Source organism: Nanorana parkeri, unplaced genomic scaffold, assembly GCF_000935625.1.
Source record: "Nanorana parkeri isolate BGI_ZX_2015 unplaced genomic scaffold, ASM93562v1 scaffold418, whole genome shotgun sequence".
NCBI lineage: Eukaryota > Metazoa > Chordata > Amphibia > Anura > Dicroglossidae > Nanorana > Nanorana parkeri.
The window spans coordinates 270,778-298,462 of NW_017306686.1; the positions used below are offsets into that span (position 1 = coordinate 270,778).

General features: G+C 44.8%; 1 protein-coding gene across 2 annotated transcripts in view; it reads left to right on the plus strand.

Moving 5' to 3' along the window:
- AK5 (adenylate kinase 5) overlaps positions 1-27,685 on the plus strand; it is a 139,792-nt gene that overhangs the window by 90,086 nt on the left and 22,021 nt on the right. Inside the window, exons 8-11 of one of the 2 annotated variants that reach the window (XM_018559883.1) lie at positions 2,363-2,413; positions 2,926-2,939; positions 18,073-18,140; positions 21,566-21,609. In XM_018559883.1, the coding sequence (XP_018415385.1) occupies positions 2,363-2,413; positions 2,926-2,939; positions 18,073-18,140; positions 21,566-21,609 (177 nt within the window). Of the gene's footprint in view, positions 1-2,362; positions 2,440-2,925; positions 2,940-18,072; positions 18,141-21,565; positions 21,610-27,685 lie in introns of both variants that reach the window. The other variant, XM_018559882.1, reaches the window with a different exon arrangement.

The window sequence follows — 27,685 nt, forward strand, 5'->3', positions numbered from 1 at the left end:
TATTCACTGAACAAGAGATTTTTTATTTACAAATTGTAACCTGTTTTGTTAAAGGAGAACTATGAGATGAGTGATTTCCACTCACCTCATAGTTCTAGCCGACCTGTGACATGAGACTGTCACAGGTCGGCTCAGTAGATCGGGAGGTGAGCGAACACATACCAGGTTCGCTCACCTCACCTCTCTGAGAGAGCCTTGACAGGGGGAGGGCTGGATTCCCCTCTCCCCGCTCCGATCTGCCAGCGCTGACTGGCAGAACGGAAGGGGAAGGGGGCGGGTACAGCTGGCTCTGCCTCTAGATAGGCAGAGCCAGCTGTCACTCACGCAGCTAGCCGGATCCCGTCATCTACTTCGGGATCCGCTCCGGCTGCGGCTTCTCAGTATACCGCGAGCTGTAGCTCACGGTATACTGAGCTTAGGGTGACGGGAGGACGCTAGTTTGTGTCCTCCCGTTACCCTAAGGAGAACTATGGGGAAAAACACTGACCCCATAGTTCTCCTTTAAAAATGAATACATAACAAATTGTCACGGAAGCCATTGGTACATGTAAGTTGTTATCCTGTAAGTTTTATTTCAATCCTTGTATGATGCTGAAGTTTTTCGGGGGTGTCTGGCGAAATCAGCACATTTCAGCATACAGGTTCAGATCTCAATGGGTAACTGGGCAGCCCTCGTTTAGTCAAAGAAAGTTTGACAACCAAGTCTTAAAGTGGACCAGCTTTCACTATAAATCACATCAGCATACAGCTCTGCTCGCTGAAATGAAATCCTCTTACATTCTTTAGCAAAAGAAACATATTTTTATTTTCCTTACAATTTCTTTTTTTCCACTTCCTGGTCCAGTTCTGGCACAAATGATGTAATTGTGCCCAAGCGTTACATCCTGGAAAGATTACATCAGCAGAGCATTGGTGGGAAATCTCATCTGTAATCTCTCACAAGATCTCAGGGAAAGGAATTTTCCTCCCCTGTGATGATGTGCATGGTCACATTTCCTAGTCACATGTCTAGTCACATGTGCCAGAGTTCCAGGAAGTAAAGGGGGATCTAGTAACCTGACCCTTAGTTAACATGGACACTGTCAGAACACTGGGGAAGAAAAGAGAAATAAGGTATGCAAAGAATACAAAGCCGACACTTATGTATAAGAATGTGTGTGTAGATTGTCATTACTAAACATTTCTAAAGGTGTGTTTGTTGTTATTTCGAAGATATGGGTAGTTCCTATTTAGGCTCCCCATACAAGTGAGGCTCATCAAAAAAAACACAGGGTAAGACTTGGTTGCCAAAACGTTCTTCGACTAAACGAGGTCTGAGCAAGAAAAATAACTCTGGTCATGCTGTCAGTGTGGATTGGTAAATTCCCCAGCCAACCTCCCCAAGGCTATTATATACCTTGGCCGCAGTCACTGTTGGGTCAAGTTTTTTTCGGTCTGGTCTCACAACAAAGGTAGATTGAATAATCATATTAAATCAAACTGGGGGGTCCCAATGGGGGTGAAATTTGACCAGTGTATGCCTAGTTTTTTCCATCTTATAGGGTAAATATAACATATTACATGTAAATATGTAGTGTTTAAATTTCCATCCAGTAAGGGGAGATCTCAGCTTCACCTACTAGTTGCTTTGCTGGAAAAATCCTGAACTGAAAGGTTTAGTTCATCTTTCTGCACATTTTCCCCAAAAATCCCTCATGCCTTCCATCATCCCAGCACAAAATGATTGTACAACCATTGGCTCGCTCACTTCACCATTGGCTCACTTCACTGAAGTGAGTGAGCCAATGGTTGTACAATCATTTTTTAGAAGGTTTCAGGTGGTGGTTTAACAGTCTTTGATGATGACTCGTATTTAAATGTATTCTAAAATAAAGATTTATATATTTTTATACTTCAATTGACACTCCGACCCTTTATAACTGTTCTTTGATCTGGTCTTCTTTAGATCAGCATCACCCCTTTCTTTTGCAAATATTACACACAGTTCTGGATCGTTGAATGTCATTTTTTGAATTTACACTCAAAGGGTTAATATAAATAGGGTTTGGTCTCTGGATATAACCTATCTATTTTACGTAGTAAATGTTAAGTAAGGTGAAATGCTGTTCTGCACAAGAAGGCATTTTTGTAGAATATATATCAGTGAAGCTCATTATCCCAAAGCTTGCTCTACAAGGGAGGCGAGAACCGAGATAGAGAGCATCTTGTTAAACGCCTCCTCCTCTCCCAAGAAAGAAATCTCTGAAATGTTAAACGTAAATTATGTGGAATGGTTCTGCAAATGTAGTCAGTGTGTAGGTGTTATCTTGGAAAAGTGAATCTCGCAACAACCCATTTCTAAATGCTTATTTTTTTCTGACAGGCCCGAGCGAGCTTGACCTCAGCCTTATCTTAGACAGCGGGGAGGCTAGTGGTTCTACATCAGCGTTTGAACATCAGGTGCGTAATAATAATGTACACATTTTTCTTTGCTGTTGCTCATCCTGATGTTATGTTACTCATGGAGAAAATGTCACAGTAGGAGATATCAAGAAATTCCTGCACATTGCTGGAGGGCAGGCATGCAGAGAAATGGAGCTGCTGCCCCCGTATTTGACTAATAAGAGCTGGCGCTTAGAGTGACAGGGCCTCTTTGATATTTGATCATTCAAACAAAGCATATCCATTGTACATTTAGAGTGAAAAAAAGAACCTTATTCACAATACGTTCTTCTTCCTATTATACAGGATTTATAAAGTGCCAACAGTTTGCGCAGTGCTTACATGCTGCACAGTATATCAGGATCAGGTCAGACTCAGGGGCATCCCGAGGCTGGGTGTCACCCGGACTGGAGACCGTGTGACACCTCGCTGTGGCGTCATCACGCATGCGCGGGCGTCATATTGACACCTGCCAGCGGCCATCTTGGTGACGGAGGCCGTCAGAGACAGGAGGGGACGTTCACCCGGCGGGGTGAGGTATGCTGTCGTGTCCCCTCCTGACACTGTTGGGCTCTTGGTCCATGACCGAGAGCCCGACTTTTCATAGGGGGTGACACCAAAATGACTGTCAGTCATTTTGGTGTCACCCCTCCAATGGTTGCATCCAGGTGCGGGCCGCATCCCCCGTACCCCCATTGTGACGCCACTGGTCAGACTCAGGAAGGAGAAAAAGTGGGTTGTGTCCCTTAAAACAGGGGTAGGCAAACCCCAGCCCTGCATCGGCCTCTGGGAGTCGTGGCTGTGGCTATCAGAAGCTTGCAATGCCTTGTGGAATTTTTAGTTGCACCACAGCTGGCGGGTCGAAATTTGCCTACCCCTGCCTTAAAACCATCATGCATTCTCCAGGTTAGTGCTAGAGCTGGGTGATCGCAAGGTGATATCAGTAGGAGACAGGGTAACAGCTCTTTCTGAACTGACAGGACCCTTTTTTTGCATAATGACAGTAAAAATGTATGAAATGAAAACAAAATTGGTAGTGACTGGTCACCTCGCAATTAAGAAACATGGAGCAGCTCTACCTTCTTGTTTCCAATCCCGCTGCTGGAACCTCGTTGCCTGCTAAAGCTTCCGCCAGAGCCTTCACTAAGCAATAGGTATAAACCGTCCATCCAATTCCTGTATTTGTTAGAATGCATAAAAGCAGCAAACAAACAGCTTGCATGTTTCTGCCCCCTCAAACTGGGCCTTAGTTGTAGCAAGGAAACATCAAAATGCCAGATCCTAAATGTTCCTCACCCCCAGGGAGGCAGGACATCTTTTAACAATTTTTTTTAACAGTTAAAAGATGTCCCACCCCCTCTTGGGGTGAGAAACTTTGGTATTTAAATATGCCATTTTGATGTTTCCTTGCTACAACTGAGGCCCAGATTGGGGGCTGAAACATATAAGCATTTGTTTGCTGCTTTTTTGCCTTCTAACAAATAAAGTATTGGATGGACGGATCCCCTTATGAGTGCCGGAATCATGACCTGTAGCAAAGATGGTCAGGTTCTAAAGATTCATCAGGCGATGGTTTCTCTTTAGTGTGGAGATGGGCAGCACGGGTGGCAGGAGAAAACAGAATTTTTACCTTTTTGTAAGGGAACCTTTTTGTGTAACTCTTATTTTAGCAACAAAGTTTTGCTAAAATTTCATAAGGCCTTGTGCTGGCTGGGGTGGATCTGTGGTCTGAATGTGCAGGAATTGGGGGTTACCTGAGGTCTGAATGTGCAGGAATTGGGAGTTACCTGAGGTCTGAATGTGCAGGAATTGAGGGTTACCTGAGGTCTGAATGTGCAGGAATTGAGGGTTACCTGAGGTCTGAATGTGCAGGAATTGGGGCTGATCTGGGACTGAAGATGACTGGTTTGAGGTTGATCTTCAGTCTGAAGGTGCAGGAATTGGGGCTGATCTGAGGTCTAAAGGTGCAGGAACTGGGGCTGATCTGTGGTCTGAATGTGCAGGAATTGGGGCTGATCTGAGGTCTGGAGGTGCAGGAATTGGGGCTGATCTGAGGTGTAAAGGTGCAGGAACTGGGACTGATCTGTGGTTTGACTGTTTAAACTTGTAAAGTCGACTGAGGTCTGGAGGTGCAGGAATTGGGGCTGATCTGAGGTGTAAAGGTGCAGGAACTGGGACTGATCTGTGGTCTGAATGTGCAGAAATTGGGGCTGATCTGAGGTCTAAAGGTGCAGGAACTGGGGCTGATCCGAGGTCTGAAGGTGCAGGAATTGGGACTGATCTGAGATCTAAAGATGAATAGTTTGCGGTTGATCTAAAGTCTGATAGGAGCATTTTAGCATTGAGGCAGGTGTGAACAGTATTGCTGCACATTGCGGTAAAGCGTGCGGTTAAAGGCCAATGCAGACATAGACAGTTGTCAGCTCAACTATCCAAAGCCTGTCCTTTTGTTTACTTCTAGGTATATATATAAATATATACAGTACAAAACAACTGCATTATAATACAAATGTATAAATAGCATCAATTATTCGAGCATTGCTTGCAGAGAAATGTAATTTTAGGTCAATTAAGTTTTTCCCTTGCTAAGGGCTTTTTATATCGCTTCCTAATTGGCTCTGTTTTAGGAATACAAACTGGAGTGTAATTAATTTCTCTGAGAATACATTCCCCACTTTGGGTTTTTTTTCTCCCCCAATTAAGGTTTGGTATCTTGCCTGTTTTCCAAAATTCTGCAGGTCTGTCTCATTTACCAGTACCTGCGAGAGAAGGGCCTAGCACGGTAGTCATGACAACTGGCCTTATAGGAAAAAAAAAGAGTTAAAGCTGTCACATGAAATTGTCTCTCTTTTTGTTGATGGACCGGGTTTGTTTGCAGCTTCTCACCATATTATGAGAGAAGTGCGCGACGGGTGCTCTGTGCGGAAGAGCGAGGCGCGTTAACGGTCTCGAGACGCAACCAATCTTGACGGCAATCTCGATTCTGAGCACCAGAAATGCGCCGATACCGATGCTAGTACTCGCCCAAATGCTCCGATACTTATCCCCCGATATCGGAACTTCCGGTCAGAGGGAGTTTTAATCTGACTGGCAGTGTTGCGAGGGAACATGGAGCCAGCCAGTAATATCTGGGTATGCAAACTCATTTGGTGCACACAAAGGGGTTTTTATCCCATGTGGCTATTGAGAAATTTATCTCAAAGAACCTTTATCTGCTGAGAGTTCAGGTTTAATTAATTGTACCTTTCCCACCAGTTTCTGCACTGCAGGGGGTGAAGTCATGAAGAGTGCAGAGTAGCCCACATCTCGCCAGGAGATGCTTTGTGCTGTAGTGTCATCTTGCAAGATTTGGGCTAGTCAGCATCTTCTGGGATCTGGGGGTGCCCCCCTCTACCCCCTTCACCGCCTAGGTTCCTGTGGCTTTTACGCCTCTTTAGAATTTCTCAACAGGACCGAATAAAGAACCCAAAAATATCTCTGCTCCCTAAATAAATCAGAATTGGCCTTTACTATTGCTCCGCAGGGAACTATACAGTATTTAGAGATTTCAATAGCTCTGCCATGAGAACCCGATGTGTTTATATTGTGTATTGTATATTTAAATAATTCAATTAGTGTTCATTTGTGTGAAACGAAATCAGCGGACCTACCAAATGGAGATCTGGGAAGAAAACTGGTATTTTTAGCACCGCTGTATACAGAGCAGTAGACTAGAGTGGCTATAATGATAGGAGATATATGCTGACATGGTAGAACAGAGCTCATTAGTACATAGCATTGTCTGCGGAAGGAAGAACTGTTTTCCCAATAGACACTTCTATGGTCACACATCCCGAAGTAGCTCTTTGTTAGTAAATATTGTGATAACTCAGTGCTGGTCATAGGAAACAAAGCAGTCTATGAAAGACACTGGAAAGGCAATAATGCATCTTATCCCGTTCAGGGGTGTCACTAGCCTTTTTGCCGGGGGGTTGGAGGGTGCTGGTGGTGCACACAATCAGAGCAGTCAATACTGCATTTTTCCACCGTAGCGTGTTGTGATGGGCTACACCTGCATCGCAATGTGATCTTGTGACGTATAAAGTTCAATAAAGATGAAAAACTATTGTGATGCGTCATTTACAACACATTGCCACTGTTTACTTCACAGCACACACCAGCACCCCCTGACAGGAGGTGGGTAGAGGAGACAGCATTCTGCATTTCCCTGCCCATCCTTTAGCAACCTGGGATGCTTTAGTGGGCATTCCGCCCAGCTCCTGGCAACCAGTGACATCACCGATTGCCAAAAGCTGGGCAGGACGCCCAGGCCCGGATTTCCCACAAGGCCATCGAGGCCCGTCCTCAGGGCGGCAGCGGTGACCTTGTGGGGAAGTTGCGGGCACCGGAGGGCTGGGAGCGTATTGTGGAACCTGGCCTTGGGGCAGCAGGAAGAGTAAATCCGGCCCTGAGGATGCTGGCCAAAGCATCCTAGGTTGCTAATAGCTGGGCTTGGAGATGTGTATGCCTGGCTCTTCGCAACCTGGGATGATGTGGCTGGAAAGGGAGCAGCAGGCACACTGCAGACATTGTGCAGCAGAGCAGCCAGTCCTTCCAGCCTCACTCCCCCTCCGCTGCAGCCCAGCCTCACTCCCCCCTCCGCTGCAGCGGTCTCAGGATCCTCAAGTCATTGCGTACAATACAGTGTGTATTGGACGCGAGGACACGGTGAATATAACTTTTTAATTTTAGCACCTAGACAAAAACAAGCACTTAACCCTTGCAGTGCAGAATAATACAATAATAATGGATCCGATAATAATAAACTAATAAAAATTAAAAAAAGAAATAATAATCTGCGCTCACCCGAGGTTCGGGTGAGTATAACTTTATTTTAGCACCTAGAAGAAAACGAGCACTTATCCATTACATTGAGGGGGTAGCCCCACTAAACATTTTGGCCAGAGTTCTCCTTTAACCCCTTCACGACCAACGACGTACAGTGTACGTCGCTGGCATCGGCGCTGTTTAAACAGACTCCCGGCGGCTTTTGCCGCTGGGACTCTGTTTAAACTTGTAAAGTCGACTGTCGGCTTTACAGTAGAAGCGATTCTGGTGAATCAGCTGTCGCCAGATCGCTTCTACGGCCCAGTGAAAGGGTTTTTTGGACCCCCAGCATCACCTTAAAGAGTACCTGTCACCACCATCTGCTATCACATGGGGGGCTTGTAAGCCCCCCTATGTGATAGCAATTAAAGTTAAAAAAAATTAACATTAAATAAAAGAAATCTAAAAATAATTTTAAAAAAATGTTTAAGCCCCCCCGCGAGCAAACGCGTCTTCATGTAAACGAACACGCTACACATGTTAGCTATCGCCGCGCATGCTGGAGTGAGAGCAATCGTTTTAGGGCCAGTAGTTTTGGGTATCTCTAAACTGATGACCTGTGCGGGATTTTAAAGCATTGGCTATGTACTTTTTGGGTTACTGAATTTTGTTGCCGTTTCACGGACGCACACAATTTTTAACCTGGGCATGTTGTGTATCTGTTTACTCATTGTAACCTCATCTTTTATATTTTATTAAACAAATGGGTATTTAATTGTGTTTTGATGCATTTAAGTAAATTTTTCACAAAATTCTGGGGTTTGATAAGAAGTTGCGGTAATATCTAAATATATTATATAATTTATGGGGGATTTATGTAATTTTCAGGCCTAAAATGTGGAATATAACATGGGTGCAAAAAATGAAAAAAAAAAAAAAAAAAAAAAAAACATGAAGGGGTTAAAACAAGCCTTCGTTCATCTCTGCATCTACAAGCGTTGTGGAGAAATCCGTTTTCAGCATTTTTTTTCTAGGAGAGCAGATCTGATGTGAATGTGCAGTATATAAAGGGTCCCTAAATTCCGAGTTTGGATTGCTTCAGCTTGTGACCAGTGTCTAGAAATAAGCTATCCTGCTTCCCAGACAGTTATCTGGTCATAGACTGACGGTGAAGTCCGTGCTGCACAGCACAGCGGGGTGACATTATTCGCAGCTGTTCGGATAGATATAGACCAGACTGAACGTCAATGTAGCCCATAGCGTGAAGTAATATATATTCATTACGCGGTCCCTCGCAAACCAAAAAATCATTAGCGCGCCTCATGTGCGCAGTAAGGACACGCGAAGAGGGGCGATGGGAAATCAGGATGTACATTTGGTTTGCACTAGAACTACCACGCTGCAATTAAGAGTTTTGGAAGTCTCACTTCAGCCCTGTGTTCTCAGTAATTGGAGGTGACATAATATCATACGCACTGGTTTATTGAACGGAACAGTGAGAAGAGCGCGGCTGAGCGAGTAACCCGCGGGAGACCGGGCACAAAACGTTTTTCCTTTCTCTGCCCTCTCTCAAGCTTTAATACACTTTATTTTTCCGCTTTGCATGTTAGAGGACCGCGTTAAAGCAAACTCCAGGGACACTGCTAAATTCACACACGCATGAGAGGTGTCATTTTAAAGAGCAGGCGATTGCTGTTTAAACACAAGCAATCTGACAGCTGTACAGTGTGGCGCTGTGTGCCCTCCGCCGACTTCCCCGTGTTCTTGGTATAACCACTTCGTGTTCTTGGTGCAACCGCTTCAGGACAGGACGTTATTTTACAATTGGAGGTCCTGAAGCAGTTAAAGAAAGTCCCGGTAATATTCTCCGCTGGCTGCCACTTGCCCAATAGGTCAAATCAGGCTTTCCTGAAGGGATGAGTTTTCAGGGAGATGGACAGGGTAGGCTAACTAGACAGATTGGGGTAGGAAGTTTCTGAGGATGGGAGAGGCTCTGGAGAAGTTCTGGAGGCGAGTGTCGGAGGAGGTGACTAGGGAGCTGGAGAACAGGAGGTCTTGAGAGTAGCACAGAGGGCAGTTCGGGTTTTATCTTGAGATGAGGTCGGTGATGTCGGTTGGGGCAGAGTTGTAGATGGCTTTGTATGTAGTTAGTATTTAGAATTTTACCTATTGGGCAAGTGGCAGCCAGCGGAGAATATTACCGGGACTTTCTTTAACTGCTTCAGGACCTCCAATTGTAAAATAACGTCCTGTCCTGAAGCGGTTGCACCAAGAACACGAAGTGGTTATACCAAGAACACGGGGAAGTCGGCGGAGGGCACACAGCGCCACACTGTACAGCTGTCAGATTTCTTGTGTTTAAACAGCAATCGCCTGCTCTTTAAAATGCTGCTGCAGCCGTGTCCTTGGTGTCATTTTAAAGAGCAGGCGATTGCTGTTTAAACACAAGCAATCTGACAGCTGTACAGTGTGGCGCTGTGTGCCCTCCGCCGACTTCCCCGGGCTCCGCTGTCTCCCGTGCGGGACCCGGGACCAGCACAGCAGGTCTCCCCGCAATGATCGGAGAGAGATCAGCTGGCTTCCTGCCGCTGATCTCTCCTCCGATCACTGGACCCGGGAAGTGATGTGTATTACATCACTTGCAGTGTCACTGTGCACATTCTCCGGCTCTTAGAGCCACGAGAAGAAGCTGATGAAGCAGATCTCTACTTCCTCAGCTTCTTTGGGGTGACATTAGGGGTCTGAAATACCCCCGATGTCTCCATAAAGAGGACCTGTCACATTATATTTGCTATTAGATAGGGGGCTTCTTATCCTGCTATGTGATGGCAATTAGGTTGAGTGTAAAAAAATAAAATAAGTTATAAATTGAAGGTAACATATTAAAAAAAAATGTTTAAAGTCCCCCAAACTCCCCACGTGCACACACATATAACGCAAACATGCGTCGGGTGCGCCTACGTGCAAAAATGAAAATTGCGCCACACACGTTACATATCGTTGGGAATGTCCGAGTGAGAGCAATAATTCTATGGCCATCAATTACTGGTAACACTAAACCGATGAGCAGTAAAAGCTTTTAAGCGTCGCCTATGGGAAATTTTGGGTATTGTAGTTTTTTTTTTTTGCAGTTTCACGAACGCACACAATTTTAAGGCCTGACATATTTGGTATCTATTTACCCGGCGTGACCATGCCTTTTATATGTTACCAAAACATTGGGTATTATATTCTGTTTCTGTGCACTAAATTTCATTTTAGTGTATTTTATCCTAAAAATACTGGTTTGATAAACATTTGCGCGAATACCGTACAACATAAAGTGCAACTAGCATTTTGTTTATTCTACAGGGCCTCAGCTGTCAGAAAATATATCATTGCTTGGGGGCCTGAAGCTGTTTTCTAGCCAAAAATGTATATTTTATAATGTGTGCAAATAGTAAGAAACTACACTGGCCAGGAAGTGGTTAAAGTGCTTAAAGGATCCCAGCAACCAGATGATTCCTTTCACCTTCTATTCTATCTAAAATATCATCTACAATATCAGCCTAATATGCACCTTTAGTGAAACGCACGATCGTCTGCCACTCCGAGGAGTTCTGATACCACAATGTGCGCAGTCACTGCCCTTGATTATATCCACTTACCAGTAAAAGCCGTCTGTGTGAGTGGAGAACAAAGCGTTTCCCGTGTAATCTTCTCTGAGGTCACTTTATTCTCATTAAAGCCTTGTGGTGTTTTTCTGAAGATATGGAAAACCCTCTGATTGCTGCCGGAGTTGATATGTAGGGTTTATACGCTAATCAGAACTGATTTGGACAGCTTACTATGTAAGACTAATTACGGTAACTCATTCTCCTGTTTTTTAAGCTCTGCCATGTTATGGTTTATTAAGAGGTTGCTTGATTAATGGGTTAACTCACCTTTAAAAAACAAACAAACAAACACTCTTTCCCTTTGGTTCTCAACTGGTGGGTCATGACCCTAAAGTGGGTCGTGACCACGTGTTCAGTGGGTCGCTGCATGCCTTCCACTTTTCTAGGTGAGAGGCTCCTCATCCTCCTCCTAGCACAGTAATATCAGTTCTCAGGCTGAGCAGCCACAATATGCTGCCTGGTGCTGAGTGTCAGCTTGAGGTGGGGTGCGGTGGGCTGAAGCTATGGCTGCGAGGGAGCTCCATCCATACGTGCATTGCTTACAGCTCCTTCACGTGCCCTGTAGAGGTGCCTAGACCGGAGTGATGTCACATTCTGGCTCCCGGCACCTCTACAGGTATTGCAAGGGAGCTGTACAAGCAAAGCACATATGGATGGAGCTCCGTCAAAGCACAGCACCCCAGCACTGGATCCCAGGCTGAGGATCCACTCCAGTTCTCGTAAAGTAGGGAGACTGGGTGGATCTTAAAAAAAAAAAAAAAGAGAAGAAAAGTTAATTGCAATTTTTTGGGTGTGTCTATGTGTGAGAGAATGTCTGTGGTTGTGTGTGTCTGTCAGTATTTTTTAGGGCCCATTCACACTAGTACACTGCGTTAAATCGTACAGTCCTGTGCGATTAACTCACTGTACCAGGCGATTACGCATTCTAGTGTGGGAGGTACGTTGCGTTGCCAATTATTTAATTAGCACCCCAAACACACCTCCCGCCCACAGTTCAATTGCCCGCACCGGAACGCACAGTACCGCAATGCCGTGCAACTTGGGTCGCGACTTAATGACCAAGGACAAATGTGGGTCCTGAGGTTACACCGGTTGAGAACCACTGCTCTATGCAGTCACTATACACAATAGCATCACCCTGTGCTGATCAGATTTTCTAAAATACCTCTAGGCCATTTTCTCAATGGCAGAAGCTTGCTGGGAAACTGAATGCTGTTAATGGCTCTGTCCTGTCTTCTTACTAGGAAGGGCCAGCCATTAGGATGAGCACCCAATAGTGCTGCAGGAGGAAGTGTTGTCCTTTTCCAAAGGGTTGCACATGTGCAGTGTGCGATTTCCTTCTCCTGTCGGCTTGGATGAGCTCATCCGAGCCACTAGGAGAAATAGCGCATGAAAAGGAGAGCTAGAGGGAAGGTGAGCTGGAAGACAGGAGAGTTGCAGTGCCAGATTGCAGGAAAGCCAGAGGGCAGGAGAGCTGAAGGGTAAGAGAGCTTAAGGGCAGGAGTGGCAGGAGAGCAAGAGGGAAGGAGAGCTTTGGGAACTTGGAGGGCAGGAGAGCTAGAGGGCTGGAGAGCTTGGAGTGCTACAGGGCAGGAGCGCTTGGAGGGCTGTAGGGCAGGAGAGCTAGAGGGCTGGAGAGCTTGGAGTGCTACAGGGCAGGAGCGCTTGGAGGGCTGTAGGGCAGGAGAGCTGGAGGGCTTGGAGGGCAGCAGAGCTAGAGGGCAGGAGAGCTTGGAGAGCTAGGGGGCAGGAGAGCTTGGAGAGCTAGAGGGCAGGAGAGCTTGGAGAGCTAGAGGGCTGGAGAGCTAGGAGGGCAGGAGAGCTTGGAGTGCTACAGGGCAGGAGCGCTTGGAGGGCTGTAGGGCAGGAGAGCTGGAGGGCAGGAGAGTTGGAGGGCAGGAGAGCTAGAGGGCACGATAGCTTGGAGAGCTAGAAGGTAGGAGAGCTTGGAGAGCTAGAGGGCAGGAGAGCTTGGAGAGCTAGAGGGCAGAAGAGCTTGGAGAGCTAGAGGGCAGGAGAGCTAGGAGAGCTAGGAGAGCTAGAGGGCAGGAGAGCTTGGAGAGCTAGAGGGCAGGAGAGCTAGAGGGCAGGAGAGCTAGGAGAGCTAGAGGGCAGGAGAGCTTGGAGAGCTAGAGAGCAGGAGAGCTAGAGGGCAGGAGAGCTTGGAGAGCTAGAGGGCAGGAGAGCTAGAGGGCAGGAGAGCATGGAGAGCTAGAGGGCAGGAGAGCTAGAGGACAGGAGAGCTTGGAGAGTTAGAGGACAGGAGAGCTGGGGGGGCAGGATGGCTGGAGGGTTGGAGAGTTGAATGAGGAAGGAGCTTTGCCTGGCTATATGAAGTCTCTGCCGGTGTAGTGTGTTCACAGCTTACCAGCAGACAATTGAGGTCCAGTTTGGCGAGGATCTGTGGCTGTTGTCTATATTATCACAGTGCAGTTGGGTTAAGGCAAACTCCTCAGCGCAAAGTTAATTGGGGTGGGGGGGGGGATAACCCGAGAAGGCAAAATATAAACAGACTAAACTTCAAACTTCTTTGTATTCAGAACCTTTTAGGTTGACACAAGGATTAGCCCTTCGACTGGGGGGACAGGCTCAGAAATTCAGCCTTGGAAGTTTTTTTGGATGAAAGCTTTTCTGCTATTTGCTGAAAGTAATAGCCAAGCAGATTATTAGATGTTTGTTGATTGTAGAGAAATGCTCGGAGGGCCTCCATGGAACAAATTAGTTGACTCTGAGCTGCTCTTGTTGCCCGGATCAAAGAACTCTACCTAGTAAATAACTAATGTTAAGAAAAGATGCCGCTTCCCAAGGCACAGCAGACGTTTAAAGAAAAGCGTAAATCGATGCCTTTCAGATTGTGCCGCACAAAGAACACGTCTTTGCTTTATTTTATTATTTATTACGTTACATTTGGGGCTGAAAAACAGAAAATAAGTTGAACACATCCTGGCACTTGAAGGCATTTTACTGCAGCTTTCAGGGAGGTGAGTGGAAGTCATACTTTCCTCCTTGGTGTCCTGCAGCAGAATGTTTCTTCTCACCACTGTTCCCTTGTCGCCCACATTTTCAGCCCGGGTGTTTTGCATCTTTTGAGTTGAAGTGGTCAGCCCTGTAGAAGTCTATGGGGAATTCCTGACTTGAGCATTGATTTTAGGGATAGGTGGAAGTATGCTGCGGCCCTACGCTCACCCGCCTGCACGTCCGTGCGGGTGAGCGTACTCGTATGCTGACAGGATGGTTTGTGTCTGCGTCCGAGCCGGGACACCCGCACCCATATGGACCTACACTTCGAGTGAGCATAGTGCGGCATACCACCGTGTACTCCCATAGAGAAGGACGGGGGCTGCGTACTAATCACACACAGCACCTGTCCTTCCCGGGAGCTGCCCGATATGGCCGTGCACGCAACACGGAGCTGTACGTGCCGGCTTTTTCGCGTGTGAATGAGGCCTAAAGTCGAACTCCAGGCAAACAGCTAAATAGCCATGTGAAATAAAAACAATGGAGCTGCTGTTTTACCTGCCAAAGAATTTATATTTGTCCACCCAGCCCTGAGATTTAAACAGCTCTGCTACACAGCGCAGCCCTTTTTGGCAGGGGTGGAGACCTGATGTTTCTATGTAACACTTACAGGTCAAATCCTCATTCACACCCGGGGACTGCACCAGCAGACTGATGAGCTCATCTCTCTGTCGCTTTGCTCTTTCCTTCTAGCCTCATGTCCCTTGCACTTGGTGATTGTAAATCACAGATTTCATCTTGGAGTCAAAGAACATTTCTTTGGTGGATCACAGAGGAGGATTTTGGAACTGATGTCCCATTGATCACTTGAACTGATGGTTGCTCTGGACAATGGCAAATGCACAACTTTGTCTAATTGGATAGTTGATTGAGATCAGTAAATTATCATATACATCATTTTCACCTATTGGAATCATTTATGTGATGTTTGTATATTTGTGCAATTTATAGAATATTTATTATTTAGTATCACTTTTAGCACTGTGCACCAGGCACATGCAGTGAGGTCTGTGGTAGGTGAAGGCACCGCCCGGTCTGCCCCCCACCCCAAGCCCAGTCACAGAGCTATGTGTGGAGGAGGGAGGAGCCTCCCTGTCCCTGTCTTGCTCGTCATTGATGAGGCATCTAGATGGATGTCGTCAGTGGGTTTTTGTTTTTTTTTGATTGGACGGCTTGGACCAATGGCACTTTGCTGTCTCACCTGCCTCCCCAGAACGCACGTCCCTGCTGTGCACTATATATATACACATAGTTACATAGTATTTGAGGTTGAATAAAGACATAAGTCCATCAAGTCCAACCTATTGTGTGTATGCATTTATGAGCTGGTGTGTGCATGTATATGTGTCCATGTGTGATTTTTCTCTTAGCAATACCTGTACCCTGAATGTTCTGGTCTCCCAGGAACTCGTCTAGGAGTCTCGAATGATTCCACACTCTTAGCTGAAATCACTTCCTGTGGCAGCGAGTTCCAGACCCTAACCGCTTTGACTGTGAAGAACCCCTTGCGCCCTGTGTGGTGGAATTTTTTTTCCACCAATTTTTGGTTGTGCCCTCTGGTCTTTGTTACAGAGCTGACCGTAAACAGTTTGTTACTGAGGTTGCTGCCTTGAATAGTTTATACATGAAAATCATGTCCCCCCTTAATCTCCTAACCTCCAACGAGAACATATTTAATTTTAACAACCTTGTTTCATAGTTCAGATCCTCAAACCCCTTAATGAGTTTGGTTGCCCTCCTCTGGACTTTTTTCAGCTCAAGGACATCCTTTATGAGTATTGGTGACCAAAACAGGACCGCATACTCCAGATGAGGTCGAACCAGCGATCTATAAAGTGGCAAAATTATAGACTTGTCCCTGCAATACATTCCCTTGTATTACAGAATAAAGAACTGCATTCATTTGTGTCTTTTATATGTCCCTGCAGTTCAGCTTTAAAGTGAAGTCCCCGAAAGTGATTTTTTAGCCTTTTACTGCAGAACTTTGTCACTGTGGAACTTGCCTTAGCCATTATAAAGCTGTCATTACAAAGGAGAATTAATGGAAAGTAAAGCAGAAAGAGCGAGACCAATATATAATGGACATGACAGGTGGGGGGGTCCGGGAACACTTTGCTGGAGACCATAAATCAACTACACATGTCTGATATGTCAGATACAGATTTACTGTGTAGAAGCTCAGGATATATTAGCACTGTGCTAAATCTGGACACATATTAATACTAAACACACCTTTATACTTCTAGAATCCAGCCGGCATAGACCGAGCTTGTAAGCCACACCGAGTATTGCTTGTCTTTAGGAATGGCTGCAACTTGTTTCTTGAATTGCATATTTTACAGTCGAAAAGACAGGGACTGATTGAAGATCCCTCAACCCAAGCTCAGTATCACCAGGCCACATCCTCTGTGTGCTACAATGTTGGATAACAATACTACAATCTAGTAATATCATGGTGAATACTGGACCTTGTATTACCAGATTGGACAATGGTGGACCTCCAGTCTCAGACTACAGCATAAAACAGAGTTCTACTAATTCATAACTTGCTCTTCTCATACAACGCGCAGCTATTGTTCTGCCGGCCAAAGACTAAGTGGAATGTATATTAGGAAAGGTTTTAGGAATGGAGCCAAGGGATCTATTTGTATAGTATTACTTTATCCTGAAATGGAATGATGTGTGCAGACTGCCAAAACCCTGACAGATGAGGATTCATTTTTGTGACATTGAATGACATTCGTACATGCTGTCCTTTCACATCTGGCTGGTGTTGTTGAAGTGTCTGTACTAGTTTAGGGCAAATGCCAACACAGCAGATGCCAGGAACTACAAGTCCCAGCATGATCCTCCCACCACTAGTCTACTGGACTGATTTACCGCGCAGTCTAGTCCAACAGGGGCTAACTGAAATAATTAGGTCAATTATTAAAAATTATAGGGATGCACCGATATCGTTTTTTTTGGTATCGAGCATGAGTACTGATATTTATATTTTGGTACTCGACGATACCGAGTACCGACACTGGTACTTCCGATAGCAGGGAGCCAGTTTCCCAGGCAATCAAGAAGCCTGGCTCCATGCTGTTTGGCCGGGAAGCCAGCTTCCTAGCCAATCAGCATGGAGCCGGCCAAACAGCATAGAGCCGGCTTCCCGGCCAATCAGGAAGCCGGGAGGTGGGTAATTGCCCACTGCCTAGCTTTCTCCATGCTGTTTGACCAGCTCCATGCTGATTGGCCGGGAAGCCATCTTCCAAGTCAGTCAGCATCGAGCCGGCCAAATAGCATGGAGCCAGGTTCCCGGCTAATCAGAATTTAGGCGGCGAGTCATGCCCCCTGCCGCCCGGCTTCCTGGTTGACAGGGAAGTCGGCTCCATGTTCCTTCACAGCACTGCTGGTCAGAGAAAATATCCCTCTTACCGGAAGTTCCACTATCGGGGGTAGGTATCTAACATTTGGGCGAGTATGAGTACTCGCCCAAATACTCGGTATTGGCACCAATACTAGTATTGGTGCATCCCTTTGGTCACTTACAGATCATTATGTTTATCATTATGCCTACACTTAACCCTTAGCGTCAATCTAACCGCTAGACATAATTGGCCAGGCACTTGCCTATTTTGTTGCGTTTGATCAAGTTTCTTAAATGTTTCCTGGTTTTTGCACAACCAAATGATAAAAGTTTTAGTTGATTTTGTTGACCTTTAAACTCCAATTTCCATTATTTGAATGGAAAAACAAAAAAAACTATTCCTGGGGGCATTGAGGGTTAGATCATTATTAAACTTGTCCATTAGCCTTCACTGGAAACTCCTAAACTCCATAATATGGAGGGGTGTCGGCATACTTTTGGCCATATAGTGCATGCAGATCAAGAGTTCTGACTTCATTGGCTGCATACTTATTCCAGGTCTATGACTTAGAAAGTATGGAAATATAATGATCAGCGTATCAACCAATCAACAGCAAGAAAAAAACACTTGTTGTAACTGAACAGAATTCTTGCAGGCTGCAATGCAGTATATCGGCTCCAGACATGTAATTTCCCTATGCCATAAATCTGTATCGGGCTTTGTGTTGTATTTACGGAATGATATCCAAGACGTCTCTTGCATTTAATCAGATATTTTGCTTTCTTATTCCTTTTCTTTTTTTCATTAATGCTGATCAGAATGAGGATCAGAATGCTGATCAGAATGAGGAAATTGCGCATCTTTTCGGCGATGATTATCTAAGAGGTACGTTCTCCATGGAAAAATATGACCTGATTTTAATACTTCGAGTCAAATCAATTAAAGGATTTCAAGGAGCTTATAGAATATTTTACATTGCATTAAAAATTACGTAACTGAAACATGCCTTATGGCCATTTCAATTTTCCTGGTGTTTGAATGTATTTATTTTTTTGCTTCAACCCTTGTTAATCACATGTTATGTTACAACTAGACAAAGCACTTGACTGCGGTTTTATCCCATTTATTAATTGATATTAAAAGATAACTATATTGATACAATCTAATCTTTCCTTTCCATTCAAAGTAAAGCTTTGGCTGCCCTATAGTGACCAAACTGTTAAAATGTATGTAAAGCAGCCTTTCTCAACCTTTGTAACACAACGGAACCCTTAAAAAAAGTTCCTCAGGTCTTGAACATCTGCTAAAAGTTACTGGGGGGAATTTATCAAAGCAATTGCGACAGTTTTAGCCTCTTAGATCTATTTTTTTTTTTTATGTACAAATATGTCTTTTAACATGTTCCCCTGCAGGGGCGTAACTAGAAATCACAGGGCCCCATAGCAAAATGTTGTATGGGGCCCTGTGATTTCTAGTTACGCCCACCTGATAACTAATCTCTATGGTGGGCTCTGCAGGGTCTCAGGTGGGCGGTCAAGCCCTCTTACCTGTCAGCTCCGATCCTCTGTCCACCTCCTTCTCCTCCCCGGCACCTTCTCCGTCGCCGGGCCCCACCTCCTCCATCGCCGGGCCCAGCCTCCTCCATCGCTGTCAACGACGTGCCCAGTCACCTCTTTCGAAGCTGCTGGTTGTCACCGACTCGGCAGCGCCTGTGAGGAGGAACGCGCCGCTACACACATCACTGACAGGTTGTCAATTATGTGAACAGTGACAGCCAGCAGCCTGAGATGCCATAGCAACCCAGGCGGCCTACACAGCATCAGGGGATGTCCTGGCCGGGCCCCCCTGTGCCCCATGCACCACAACGGCTACCTGGGTCGCTATGGCAATTGTTCCGCCACCGTGCCCTTGTTTTGACCTGAGAATTGCACTACTTTTTCAATTGCACGTTTTTTGCACCTGTTTTACAACTATTTTCATCTATACTTGTTCTGCGGCTTTCTGAAACTGGAGCATCACCTAACAAAACAATCACAACGTAAAGGGTTTCTAAAGCCTCTGTTTTTTTGCATATATATGGCTAGCAAGCAGTAGATATATGCAAAAAGTGTTTTTTTTTTAAAACTGCTTTAACAGCGGTTTAAACTTACTCCGTCTTCGCTGCGCACTCCTGTCAGAAAATCCGAAACTGCTCGGGCGGCCGCAAAGCATCTTGGGGCGGACGCATTCGCAGTTTGGATTTTAGGCCGGGAGACGAGGAGAGACACAAGGTAAGTCTATGGACGCGTGCACCCACATGCAGATGCCGTGGGACAGGAAGTGCCAGCAAGGACAGAGGAGTCAGCGCTGGATCGGAGACTCGCCGCACCACTGAAGGGACAGATGAAAACATCAGGAAAGAGGAAGATCGGGTTAAGAGACATAATTTAGGGTAAGTGCTGACATTAATATTGGGGAGAGGGAAAAAAACATTTGACTTTAATGTCACTTTAGGAAGTCCCCATGACCACTTCTTCAAGAAGCGACAGTTAAGCTCTTTCGTCTGGAGTTACAAGTCTCCTTTTCTGGAGTCTGTTAAACCTCATTTATGAATAAACATTGCACTGGCATCATAAATCTGGTGCAAAGTGCATCAAATATATTCCGTGCAAGTTCAAACACTTGCAATTGCTATGATAAATTCCCCCCACTGTATCTACACCTCATAGTACATTAGTGTGAACAGTAATTCAGTTGAGACGTGCCCCCTTACATTGGTGGTCAGTGAAATCCTCCTTTATAGTATAGCCACAACTTTACTGTAACATTTAAGGGATATTCCGTTTATGATGGTAAGTCTAAGTGCGCCTATACTGTATACGTTAAAGTGCATTTAAAGCCAAGCACTTTTTTTAAATAATTATTATTGTTTTGGATAGAATGGGGAGAGGATAGGACCTCTATCGGGGTTTTATTGTCTGTGTTGCTGTAAGGGGGACTCGCTCTCTTTATTTGTCTTAGTGACCATTGTGAAAGTAAGGGAAACTCCAAAATTGTAAGTTGTCACAAGAACAGAAACAGAGGGGAAATCTTTCACATAGGACACTTGTCTTACTTGTTACAGTTGTCTAAGAGATAGTGTCGGGAGTCATCTGCCCTCCATACAGAATTGTGACCTTGGTGGTGCTCATAGTTATGACACAGATGTTGTTGTGTGGAATTCCAAGGGAAGATCAGATAGTCACCAGAACATACGTAATAGATTCTGTCTCAAATTTGATTGAATCATTGTCACAATTTGTCGTATATATCCAATGTTTCGGGGGGCACACGTACAAAATGAGCACCAAACACGCCTTGGGACAGAATCTATTCTTTCCATTACGTATGTGCTGGCGACTATCTGATCTTCATTTGTCTAAGAGGGGTCTTTCCTCACTTTTGGAGATATTTACTCTCACTTCTTTTGTGTCTAAAGGACGGGTAGGGACCTAGATGTCAAAAACAGGTGTTTGAACTGTTCCTTACTGTATCCAAAATGGAAAAAAAAGTGTTGGCTTTAGATATACTTTATTATTCGCTTGCTACTCATTTTATTTTGTATTGTGGATTACGGAGGTCCTGTAGATCAGGGGTAGCCAAACGCTGGCTCTCCAGCTGTGGAGAAACAACAAATCCCATGATGCATTGCAACACTCTCACAGCCACAGACATGACTCCCGGAGAGAGATGCATCATGGGATTTGTAGTTTCACCACAGCTGGAGGACCACCGTTTGGCTACCCCTGCGGTAGATATTGAGCACTTGTGGCCATAACACACAGAGGTGGGGCAGCATCTGAGACAGATTTTGGTTTCTGCTGTGGATCCAGAATACTGTCAAATTATTTTTTATCCTACCATTGGGCCCCAATCATTTCTGAATACCTCGAGGCCCATTCACACTGTCACATTGTGGAAACGCGCACATTACTATGTGCATTACTGCTATGCATGTTGCATACCTTAGGCCAATGTGGTGTCATTCATTCTGAATGGCACCCAATGTACCTTGCCATTCCATGTACCGTTGCACTGTTCAAAGTTCTTCATGCACGATTTTTATAGTCTGTTATAGTACATTGGGCAGCATGTTCAATTGAACATTATAATGTTGAACATTACTGCACAGCACAGTGGGCCAGGCTGGTGTGAATGGGCTCTTATATATTACAGCATGTCATGTTTTCATCACAATGTACACTTCAAAGCCCTGTTGAGAATATAGCCAAATGTTTCTCATGTATAATAATTAGTAGACTGGGTTTGTCTTTATAAAACCGTATTTTTTGTTTTTACAGAGGAATTGAAAAAGTTGAAGGTCATATTTATATTAGGTAAGTGAAATATTTTCTCATTGAAAGCATATATAGAGACAACACTTTTTCGGGGGGATAGAGTGGGGTAGAGTTTTGCAACCTTGTCAGGTTTTTATTGAGATCTTTGAACTTACTTCACCCTCTCTAGTAATGGGAAAATCAAAAATGTTACAGTCTTCTAAAAGGGGCACTTGTGCTGACAACTAAGTGAGGATTTCCCTCCCTTTTGAGAGATTTCCTGTCGTGTCTACAGGACAGGAAGTGAAGGGAAATCTCATTAATAGGAAAAAGATGGTTATAAAAAAATGACAGGGGGTAACTGTTATATATCCAAAACCTGAAAAAAGGTGTTGGCTTTATATATACTTTTAAGTCATTTATCATCTCTGCTCTTTTGAGTTTTTTTGTATGTACTGTCTATCTATCTATCTATCTATCTATCTGTCTGTCTGTCTGTCTGTCTGTCTGTCTGTCTGTCTGTCTGTCTGTCTGTCTATGTATCTATCTATCTATCTATCTATCTATCTATCTATCTATCTATCTATCTCTCTCTATCTCTCTATCTATCTATCTATCTGTCTGTCTGTCTGTCTGTCTGTCTGTCTGTCTATGTATCTATCTATCTATCTATCGTGGATACCTAAACAATGATTGAATGGAGGGCCCAAAAACGTTTCTTGAACGGAAACCCTTTGTTGGCTCCATCTACCACTGCTCATACCTATTAGGAGAACGTTTGAATGATGTAACTTTATGTTTATGTTTGTTTATTTATCCTTGCATGCACTTTTTTCTGTGATCTTATGCCATGATGCCGTGGTGAGGTCGTTGGTCACTACCTCTGCATTCATACTATAGGAACATAGAAGCTATACTACTGAACAGTCTGTGCATGTGACTGAGAATACACGAGGCATTATCATTGTGCTGGACATGACTGAGGAAGCTGGAAGTAGTGAAGAAGGTGCTGGCTTTAATTTTAAATTGTGTAACTATTGTATACAAGCAACCATGTTTGAGGTCTACAAGTTTACTTGGGTGGATTTTGCACACTACTTGTTCCCTTCAGGCACAAGGTTGGTTGCACAAAAACCCCCTTTAGTGCTCCCTGTCTTTGCTACTGGAGTGTCAATGAGCCTAGTGTCTATCAGCCGTAGGCACAGATGCTTTGGGAAGGGAACTTTCTGGGAAGTTTTCTTTGGGAAGGGAAAGTTCTTGGTTTTTCCCCGGTATCAATATGATAAGTGCACACCCTGGTGTTGGGGGCACAACTGTCAGGCATGAGAAAACCACAACCAGGTCTGGTATTTCATTTTATCTTCTGGAAAAAAAAACAGGATGTAAGAATAAATCTCTCCAAAGCAAGGAGAAATCACCTTTGTCCAAAAACATGTGTCAACATTTGAAAATGTCCCTTTACCCTCCTGTAGTGTTGACAACGATAACATTTTGGAATTCCTATCACTTTCTGTCACAGTGAAAATGGTCACCAGGACAAATGGAGAGAATGAATCCCCCCCCCCGGAGGTGACATAGATCAATAAAAACTTGACAGAGGTTCTAATCTTTCGCCGATCTATCCATGCTTTAATAAAGTTTAGGCTTCAAATACGTTTTAGCTTTACCAATGCCCATTATATAAAACACAAGATCAGTGCATAACATTCATTTTCACTCTTAAAAGAGAACTATGGGGTAGCATCCTCCTGTGACCCAAAGCTCAGTATATATCGCTATATACTGAGAGCGCCGCAGCTGGGATGGATCCTGACAATACTGTCGAGATCCACCCAGCTGGCTGATTGACAGCGGGCTCTGCCTATCTAGAGGCAGAGCCAGCTGTGCCCGTCCTCTCTCCGTCCGTTCCGTCAGTCAGCACTGGAAGATCGGAGTGGGGAGGAGGGAATGCCTGCGGTAGCGGTGACTGACAATCACCGCTCTCTGCAGGGAGATGATCAGAATGTGAGCAAGTGACAGTATGTGTTCACTCACTTCCCGATCAGTAAAGCCGATGTGTGACAGTTTAATTGTCACACATCAGCACGAACTACGAGGTTGAGTGAAAATCACTCACCTCATAGTTCTCCTTTAAAGGAATGATAACTTAACTGGCATAATTTCCTGCCATAAGTCTTCCAGAAATAAAAAAACATGATGGCCATTTCAGACTTCACTGGTTGCATGCTTGTTCCAGATAAATGAATCCAGGGTCAGAATGACAGCTCAGGAGCCTGAGCCTATAAATACAACACAATACAATAGTTGCATGGAACACTCTACTGATTGGATTCTCTGCAACTTAGGGCCACTAAACCCAAAAGCAAAAATGTAATATATTGCAGCTTACCAATTCTTAGATGGGGTGTCTGTATTAGTTTTCATTTTTTAGGCTTTTTCCCTTTATTTTCACCTAGTGATCCAGCTCTAAATCTGTCAATTTTTTACTTCCTTTAACAGGCCAAGTTGTTCAGCAAAAGTGTCAGAGGGCAGTGGTGTATTTTGGTTTTGTGCTGCCCTAGGCAAGACTAAATTCGGGCACCCCCCTCAATCTAAATTTGCTGCACCCCATCCTGTTTAGGACATTTTGCACAACCTGTCAGTCACTGGATACAGCACACACAGGGTATCAGGAGAGCTGTGCAAAATTTATGGTGGGCTGTGAGGGGTCTATGGTGGGCTGTGCAGGGCCTCAGGAGGACTGTGAATTGTCCCTTTCCCTGCATACATGTGCTGCTCCTCTTACCTGCAGCTCGAAGTTCCATCAGTACCAACCGGATACATTGCAGTCCCCAGCCTGTTTCTGGGACATCCCACCATCAAATCACATGCTACGGACAGCCCCGAGTCACCCACTGCTTCTCCTCCACCTCCTGTAAAAAACCAGCTCTCTAAGTAGGCAGCCGCTCTTAGGGCCTTGCGGCCGACTAGTTTGCCTCATTAGGCAGCCACTGCTGCCTGATTCTGTGCCGCCCAGCCTCTGCCCAATGGACAAGTGCCCAGTATGCCCAAAGGCAAGTCCGGCCCTGTCCACCTCATTGGTTTGGGGCAGCATTTTTGGTTGCTGGGTGACGAGTTTGGAGAAGGCAGGAGAAGTAAACAATCTAGGCCAACATAGCTGAACTGGAAAGTGAGCTGAATTGGAGAATTATGCCAAATCAGCTATTGTGGCCTAGATTGTTCCCTTCTCCTGTCTTCTCCAAACTCTTCACCCTTTTGTGAATAACCCTGTGAATCTCCCTCACCAAAGTTCCTGGCACCCACGAACTTACAGGGTTATTCACAAAACGGTGAAGAGTTTGGAGAACGCGGGAGAAGTGAACAATCTAGGACAAAATAGCCGATTTGGAAAAATTCTCCAATTCAGCTCACTTTCCAGTTCAGCTATGTTGTCCTAGATTGTTCCCTTCTCCTGCCTTCTCCAAACTCTTCACCCTTTTGTGAATAACCCTGTAAGAAACAGTTAGGGAATTTGCCTTTTCCACATCTACCAGTACCAAAATGTCAGCTTTGATGGACTGATCATTTTGATTCTTGGATCAATTGTATTTATTTATTTAATTTATCACGAGTAGAAGATAGCCTGTCCCTTACTGCAACTCTGTAAAGCAGTGTTTTTTTATGCGTTTGCATGCGTTTTGATGCGTTCCAGAGTTGAAAAAACAGGACATGCTGCAGTTTTTCCACATGCTCTGGAACTGAACACTGTGGTGTTAACTAGAGCCCAAAATACCTTGGGAATACATTGGATGCATAGTTCTGTAACTGCTCCGCACTTGGTGTGTTCACTTCTTTTGCTTTAGTTTCCTTATTCATTTTTTGTCTTTTTTTTAGCTCAGACCTTGGTGATGTTTTTTTTTAGGTCAGTTCACATTGTAGTGCTGAATAATGCATGTTCTGTGAAGATGGTTTCCTTCCTTTGCAGTTTTAAATCCAAAGAAAAAAAAACAAAGTAACCTATATTTCAGGTATCAAAGCTGTAGGCAGATGGCACACATGGGAAATGAGCTTAAGAGATCATAGTTATATTATTTTATGGTGCAGAGACCGGATTAGCCTACTGACCGCTGGAGGGAGGGGGACTCAGCACTTCGTAAAGTCATGCTAAGATGATATAAAACAATGTATAAGTGCAGGATCCATTACCCACAATGCCTGGCATGTCTCTTTTTTTTCCCCAGCTTAGAACAGCTTGCCTAAATTATAGATAATTTCCCCGCCCTAAACAAAGCAATTGTGTGGAATATAAGGTGGACCTGTTACCTATACATATCAGCATGGCAAAATGTAGGCAGCTAGTATTTTGGATAGAGCATAAAAAGGGTTTTAATTCATATTTTTATTACTACCCGTGCCTGTCCTAAATTAAAGCCCATATGCTCTCAAAAACGCAACTTCTCACACCAACCACCACCCACAATTAAACTTCCTTTTTACTTACTGGAGTCCACCGCCATGTAATCATCCGCATTGCCTCTTCTGGGATTGGAGATCAGTGATCTGCCTCTGGAGTCCTGGCCTGCAGATTACTTTTGCTGCTGCCCATGTTGTGTTGTCATCTAGTCATCTTCACTTGAAGTCTTCAGGACCCTCCTATGGCCCCACCAATAGACATCTTGGTCAGGCAATGGGAAATTACCATGTTATTAGGGAACGTGGGCACTAGGAAAAGGACGCTCCCACAAAAAATCCCTAAACTTCTGCTTACTTGCCAGAGCCTGCCACCATGTGATCCTCTGCAATGTTTTATCCAGGAGTGGGGATCGGTGATCTGCTGCTGAAGTCATGGCCTGCAGATTACTCTTGCTGTTGCCCCTGTTGTGATCTCATCTAGCCAACTTCACTGGTAGTCTTCAGGACCCTTTTAGATGATAAACATCTTTGCCAGCCAATTGGAAGTGACCATGTCAAGAGGGAGCAAAGTGTACACTAAGAGAAAGACGCTCCCACAAAAAAACCCTAAACTTCTGTTCACTTACCGGAGTCCTCCATCTTGTGATCCTCTGTAGTGCCCCTTTCAGGAGTGGAGCTCTGTGCCCCTCTGCTGGGGTCCTCACCTGCAGATTAGTCACCACTCTTTATTGTGACGTCATCTAGCTGCCTTCATTGAAGATGTCCTAATAACACCTTGAGGACCCAGCCAATAGAACCCTTTGTCAACCATGTATCCATGTCAGCAGGGAGCGACATGAGCATTAGAAAAAGTACCCTCCCACAAAAGAAAAAACCTCTATTTACTTACCAGAGTCCGCCACCATGTGATCCTCCGCAGTGTCTCTTCCGGGAATAGACATCTGTGACCCGCTGTTGGTCTTGGCCTATAGACTAGTCACTGCTTCTTGTGACATGAGCTAGCCGCTAGACCGCCAATAGACATCTTTGTCAGCCAACGGGAAGTGTCCATGTCAGCAGGGAGGGTCATGGGCACACTGCATTTTTTATTTACCCCTTGGTTGGAAATCAGCTTTGAAAAATATCAGTTTGAGCTGAGCTTCACATAGCAAAAGAACCTTCAACCCCCACTCCATTTGGCTTCTAGAATGCAGAAGAAAACGTGGTATGTCAGTGTGTTAGTGGGCATGCGACTCTCCCCTTCATCTCACAATGCGATATCGGGTCCTTGAGTCATCAGACCCAACCACTCTCACATAAGGGCAAAATTGATAAATTGATTTGAAGCTTACACGGGGCTTTTTGATTTCACTTGAGTGGTGTGGGAGCAAATGCAAGTTAAATATATGCAGCAGGGGATGAGCCGGTTGGGGGGAGGTTGAAGGGGGCATTTAAGTGAAGCTGTTGTTTTGCCCTATGTTCAGCTAATGGTACATGTTCTGCATTAAGAATACATTGCACGACTTGTCCTGTCACATAATGCTCAGAGTCTCCAGAGAGGCTGATAAAGTAAATGAAATGGGAAATAATGTAACACCCGTGATGCTGATATTATTCATGAAAAGCGTTTTCCAGTGACTGGATCTTATAATTAGATTTTTTTATAAATACATCAAAATATGCGATTATATTCCTTTTTCGGCTGTCAAACCTTTTTTTTAAACTGAATTTATTTTTTTTGGGGGGGGGGGGGGGGGGGGGGGGC